At 34.9% G+C, this 7,179-nt stretch overlaps 1 protein-coding gene across 1 annotated transcript; it reads right to left on the bottom strand.

Annotated features, from left to right (window-relative positions):
* Positions 1-1,541: 1,541 nt before the first annotated feature.
* LOC131609409 (ammonium transporter 2) lies at positions 1,542-6,619 on the bottom strand. The gene is made up of 4 exons (XM_058881104.1): positions 5,805-6,619; positions 4,812-5,097; positions 4,335-4,438; positions 1,542-2,184 (listed from the first exon to the last, which is right to left on the bottom strand). Exons 1-4 carry the CDS (start codon positions 6,447-6,449, stop codon positions 1,756-1,758), a joined length of 1,464 nt encoding a protein of 487 aa, XP_058737087.1. The 5' UTR covers positions 6,450-6,619; the 3' UTR covers positions 1,542-1,755.
* Positions 6,620-7,179: the final 560 nt, after the last annotated feature.

Genomic DNA, 7,179 nt, shown 5'->3' on the forward strand with positions numbered 1-7,179 from the left:
ATGCGATCTGGATAAGGATGATTGAGTTTTATAAATTTATGATGCCCAAGATAAACAGTCTTTTTTCCAAACTCAAGCTGGTGAGAATAGGTATTAGATTCACATATAGGACACACTTTATGTCCTTTGACACCATATCCAACCAAATTACCATATGCAGGAAAGTTGTTGATTGCGTAAAATAACATTGCACACATCTTAAACTTTTCACCAGAATATGCATCATCAACAGCTTTATCCCACAAAAGTTTTAAATCCTCATTTAATGGACTTAGATAAACAAATATGTCGTTTCCATGTTGTCTTAGTCTGAAAATCATCATACTTAACATCATATACTTGCACTTCATGCTCAACCAAGGAGATAGGATATATCGTGAAAAGAACAGACCACGAAGAATGATTAGTATTCAGATTGCCTAAGGGATTCATTCCATTTGTGGCAAGTCCAACCCTAAGGTTTCTTGGCTCAAGGCCAAAAAATTTCCATGGTGGCTTGCATCTCCGCCATGGCATTGACATCGCCTGTATCGCTGGTACCCTCATGAGTAAGGGATGGAGCTCTTCTATTTACCATGTCTAATAGTGGTTAGGTGTTGGAGTTAAGGGTACGATGGAGAAGGTGGTGGTTATTAGAAAGAGGCGTAACCCAGATTAATTCTACCGGACCCCATAGTGGGCGCCACTATGTTGTCCAAAAAGTAGAGGTGTGTGTGTTTCCCTTGCAAGGACGGGAAAAATCAGATGCCCTAATAGATATATTACACGTTTAAGGGGGATGACTATCTCACGACGGCGAGTAGCCCTGTATGGTGGTTTCTGAGGCTGTTTAAGGGACCAACTCACGTGAGGTGAGAGGCCTTTGCTGGTGGTCGATGGACGACTAGATTGACGGTGTTAGGGTTACTAAGAGCAAAATGCTCTTTGAGTACTAGTGGATGATATTGAGTGTGTATGACTTGAGAGTCCTTATCCCCTCGAGAGATATTGTATTTATAGGAGTTCTCTGAGGTCTAAGGCTTTTAAATCCTTGGACGTGGTCTTTAACTACTCCCCTCTTATTGTGGGAGGTTATTGACTTCCTAACTTCACGGGGTCATCGGGGACCCTTTCTAATTGACTCCCTCGTTGAAGGCATTTCTTGGGCGACTCTCTTGAATCCCTTCCCGAACGGTCCAACAGCTGGGTGAGGGCGTTCTGGTTTGAATCTTTATCAAATATAACACTACAAATTGCAATGATATTCTCTCATATATCTTTATTGCTCATAGATGGAGGGTGAGGTGGGTTCTAATTCACACTCCTTGTGAAGTCCGACTTTGCAAAGCACATGTCAAAAAAAAAAAAAAAAAGACAACACATATTACACAAATAAAAAAATTAATCACTACAGTTTTTTTTTCTAAATTCCAATTCTAGATCAATGTATAATTTTTGTAAAGAGAGTTTCATGGCTATTATGATTCTCTCCAACTCTAAATATACACGTAGATGATATTCTCTGCATAAAATATCCAATTCTCTACAAAATTTTCTTATACTTTTCACTCAACCAAAAATTGACAAATTAGTATACATACATTAAGATATTATTCTTTACAACACTTTTCAAATACAAAATGTAAAAAAATCAAGGTGATTAGAAGAACAAAAACATGATCAAATTAATCTCAAAACTTAAGAATTTTTCTTTCCTAAAAAAAAACGAAATTCTCCTACACCTTCCACACACAATAAATTTCCTCTAGCTATAACTCACAAATTTATTGTCACACCTCTTGCACCATTAACATAAGGTGAAACTCCAGTGGTACCAGGATTTAAGGAACCATGTCTAGTTGGATCGTATTTCTCTCCATCACCCCAAAGAGCATAAGCTTCCTCACCGTGAGCAGCGTCGTCTCCGATTTCGAGCTGCTCGTCGGGCATTCTCAAAGGTATGAACACTTGTATAACAAGGAGAATGATTGTGGTGGAGACTATGTTCCATCCAATGACAAACATGGCTGCCACTAATTGCTTTAGGAATTGTACACCACCACTTCCACCATAGAATGCACCTCTCGAATTGGTCACCGGCAATAGTAATCGACATAGGGCCGGCTCGGCGAAGAGTCCGGTGAGGAGGCCGCCTAGTAGGCCAGCCACGGCATGTGTGTGAAATACTCCAAGAGTGTCATCAACCTTAAAGAATAAGCAAAGTGTCATTTTCATTACAATTTGTTTATTAACACATTTATTTACAAAATTATTATATTGATTAAAAATAATATATTAGATAAAAAAATGGTAGTTTGAAATTGGAATCAAATGGTATATCCTGGGGTCAGTGGTCAATTTTTCCAACATTGAATGAGGATATACAAACACGTGCTAGCAGAAGGGACCTTCCCTTAAACTTCATCCATTAACATGGGAATATAATATCTTATAAAAGTATTCATATATGTTATTAAAAAATGATTGACAATTACTATTATTTTATAAAATATCTATGGTGTTTGGTCAAAAATAATAAAATATCAACGATGGTTATGTACTATGAATCAAAATATTTTTAAATAATCCGAGAGGGTTGGCCTAGTGGGAGGGTGTTTGGGTTTCAAGGGTTTGCTTCCCTCTCAGGTGGATTAGTCGGTACGGAAGGAATGAGACCCTTCTATAAAAAAAATAAAAATATTTTTAAATACATTGTACTTTTTTATTTATAGAATATATAATTTCATAAATGAAAGAATGGTAAAAGACAAAAATCAAATGAAGTGCGTTAAAGATAAAGAAGAAAAGTCTTTCAAGACAAAAATATATAAAATAAATGGAAGAGATGATTGTATAATTTATTTAATAAAGAATATAAGATGTTATGAGACTCCAACATACTAGATATTAAGGAAATGGATTGAAAGTATAACTATTATCGGGGGATTCTAAAATCCCAGATAAAAGAAGAGTTGAAAAGAATGACTAATAACAAGACTCTAATATATTTATTGAAGTGTAGAAAACTCGTGAAGATAGAGGTATTTAGTGGATTACCAAACTGATTAGAGAAAGAATGATGTAAAAAGAAAATGTCAGATGAATGAAAATAAAACACTTTTAATTCTAATCTATAAGAATAAGGAGGATCTAGAAAAAATGTACAAATTATAGAGGGACTAAATTTATGAGTCATACCATGAAATTTCGAAAAATAGTGACTAAGCGGAGATTAAGAAAAGAGACTCAAGTTATTGATAATCAATTTAGTTTTATGCTTGAGAAGTTGACCATGAAAGTGATCTTTCAACTTGTAATAGGCAAGTAATAGATGGATCAAAAATACATGTACTTAATTTTTATTAAATTGAAGATTGCGTGTGATAGAGTACCTATAATTTTTTTATGAAAAACCCTAGAAAAGAAAAATGTTAAAATTGCTAGTATAATAAGACATGATTATTATTTATCTATATAACCGGGCCCACTTTCTAGTATAATAAGACTTGATTATTGATGTTCTTTCATATAAAATAATAATAATTTTGTTAGATTTCAAGTGGGAAAGTGTTAAAGTCGCACATCGACTAGGAATGGAGAAAATGTTGAGTTTATGAGAGAGGTGACTTATACCCCATAGCCTTAAAGTTTTAGGTGGATATGTAGTGTCAATGTCTCTTGTAATCATAAACGTTTGGCCTATTAACACTTCCAGACCTCGCTCCCCTGACTCGGTGGGATAGTGGAAGTGCATCCTAGTATGCATCTAATGCTTGAGGGTGACTCATACTTGTGGAGGAGATTGTTCGGTTTCATGTGACTCACACTTGTAGAGATGGAGAATCGTTGGGTTTAGGGTTTAGGATTTGACCCATTAACATTTATGGACCTTGCTATCCGGACTTCCCCAACACATTTTTTTATATTGTCCATCCATAATTAATATTAGCTACATTAATTTTAAGTCATTATACTCTACTAAATATTTACGACTATGACACTCAATCAATAATTTTGTAAAATTAGACTATTTTTAATTAATTTATAACTATTTTTAAGCTGTAGAAAAAAAACTTAGAGCAAAAGTTATTCTAGAAGAGAAGAATTATATGTAGTAGCCACCACCATTTCACTAACATTAATATTTTTTAAATAAACTTTTGACTTTAAGGTGAGTTCTCTATTCCCAACTAATCCTTGTTCACATTAGAGTTTAAACACCAATCATTCACTTCAAGATGTGTAAAGTAAACCCCTTATCATTTGAAAGAATCACATGTGTGTAAACCAAAACACAATTAAGTCATAATGAGTGACTAAAATTGACAAAAATTGAATGTGAAGAGAAAGTGTACCTTTTGTAAAAGACTTGATTTTTTATGCAAGATCATCATGGATACCCACGGAATACTCCCCGATAATATTCCCATCACAATAGCTGCCCACGATTGCACAAGACCTACATCATCATCATGCATTTATTGTCAACAAAAACTGCATACAAAGTCACTAATGGATTCATTATGATACTAGCTACTTTTTGTTGCCAAAATATCAGTGTGCCCAACAAACATTATTTGAGCAATAAATGTTCAAATCCAACCATATAGTTGCAACAATTTCATCAACATAAAATTCATGATCCTAAATCCTAATCCTATCATGTGTCCATTGTGTCATTTTATCCATTGGGCACTCTTTTCAACCATTCATATGTTTTTTTTTTCAATCTCTCCCAAACTCATTCTTTTTGTTTATTTATTTTTTATGGTCTTTCAACTATTAAACCAATAAAAAAATAATAAGTACTTTTTTTTTTTGCAATTACATACCTGCTCCTGGTGTGATACATACAAGTCCAGTCATCATACCCTGAACAGCTCCAATCACAGAAGGCTTCCCAAAGAAAATAACATCAAGAGTTGTCCATACAAGAAGACTAGTTGCTGCACAAATGTTTGTGTTCAACACAGCTATTGAAGACGCAACATTTGCTGCATAGGGTGCTCCTCCATTGAACCCAGACCACCCCATCCATAATAATCCAGCTCCTGCAAGCATCAACAATACATTGTTTGGTGGAAATCTTTCCCTGTCACTCTTTATCCTTGGTCCAACCTGCACAGAGAATTTCTTACCACAATCAAAAAACCAAATTGCTAGAGAAATTCCAATTCATAACTTTAATAATCACATGTAATTGCAATTATAGTAACATAAATTTGGAGAACTCGAGTTCAAATCCAATCTTGAACAATCTTTAGTCAAACTTTACTTCTTTTAGTATCTGGACCTGAAACTGACTAATTCAAGAGAACTAAACCCTTCCTCCACTAGCAGTGACCCATTAAAGTCAGAACAAAACTCTGTATAAACTGGTCGCCCAACACAAAGATTGTTACAACTGGCCATAACTCGTATAAACTGGTCGCCCAACACAAAGATTGTTACAAGTGGCCATAACTCTTGGTATCTGACTTTGAAACCAACTAACTAACATACCAATCCCATAATTCTTTAGCAGAAGCCCTATTTAAAAGTCAAAGCAAAACTATATATATGGACTGCAGGAGATTATTATCGCCTAACAGGATTCGAATTTGAGAGTTTGAGAAAAACACATTTTCAAGTCTCGTCTTCACCAACCGGTCAACCGTAAGGGTTTAGTCAGACTTTACTTAATTCTCGGCCAAATTTCGGAGTACCAGAGTCGATTTTCTCCATGGATCGGATCGGATAGTTAATACGAACACATAAACAAAAACATATTTTTGAAGCAAAATTAGATCAAGGGTAATGAAAAAAAAAAGCAGAAATTCAAGTACCCAATAAGCAGCAGTGAAACCAGCAATCCCAGAAGATAGATGAATAACATAGCCACCAGAGTAATCAATAACACCCCAATGATAAAGAAACCCACCACCCCAAAGACTAAAAGCCCCAACAGTATAAGAAAAAACCAACCAAAGAGGAACAAAAGCCATCCAAGCCTTAATATTCATCCTCCCAAGAACAGAACCCGCCAACAAAATCATAGTAATCGCCGCAAAAGTAAACTGAAAATAAACCAGCGACGCCATAGGAAAAAACGGTTCCTCCATAGGTGTCTCAATATCAACACCATTTTTATAATAATGAGTACTCGCAGGTACTCTTGCTCTTCGAACCAGAAACTTCTGTCCTAAAGCCGGTGCTCCTTTACCCCAAAAGGGTAACAGCTTCTCACCAAAAGCCATTCTGTAAGCCACGAGTACCCAACAGATTAAAACCGCCGCAAAAGCGTAAAGTGCCATGAAAGCTGAGTTCACAGCCCATTTCTTTTTCACTATGCTGGCATAGAGGATGACCAGTCCTGGCATGCTTTGGAGGCCAACTAGTGTGGCTGCTGTCATCTGCCATGCGTTGTCTCCTTTGTTTAGCCATTCTGGTGATGCTGGGAGATTTGCTTCGTATGCTGGAGCTATGGCCATGGTTTTGAATTCTGATTCTAAAATTTAGTGATTGTTTGAGTTGAATTAGTGTTTGGTTTTGTGGGATATTTATGATTAGTTATAGAGTGAAATGGATTTACATGGAGTTGAAAACTTGAATACTTGAGTTGAATATTTGGAAACTACGTGTAAACTGTTGGTGGGTTCTCACAACAAGTTGGAGTATTTAACTTGTTCTAGAAAGTAAAGTTTTTATTTATTTTTTGTTTCTAAAACTTTTGACTTTTTGTTGAGAATGATGGGTTTGGTTTAGGAATAGAAAGGAGAATTCTAATTGTAATCAAACCTATTAAAGTGTAAAAAAACGTTTTTTGAGTGAGATATTAAGTGTATTTTTGTTTTACTCATAGAATTGTAATTTATATTTAATTCTCTTTTGTAAAATTAATTTTATAAATTAATTTATTCAAAATCAAATTATTTCATCAAAGAATAAAATATATATTAATGCATTAGACATAACTTGTACTCCAAGTCTCATCATGATGAGTGTCACATTTATATAACATAATTTATAAAATATCTTTAAGTGAATTATTATTTTTGATTTTTTTCATAGAAAATTTCTCATTCCATCCCACGCATCTCTCACGTACCATCGAATTGGCAAAAATGTCCATCAGCTTTCGTAAATGCATCTTCAGAAGCACCTTTTTTTTGTTTAATGTTGTTTTGTTCCGTAGATACAAATACGGAAGCTTCCGTGAAA

The sequence above is a fragment of the Vicia villosa genome, linkage group LG6 (genome assembly GCF_029867415.1).
Source record: "Vicia villosa cultivar HV-30 ecotype Madison, WI linkage group LG6, Vvil1.0, whole genome shotgun sequence".
NCBI lineage: Eukaryota > Viridiplantae > Streptophyta > Magnoliopsida > Fabales > Fabaceae > Vicia > Vicia villosa.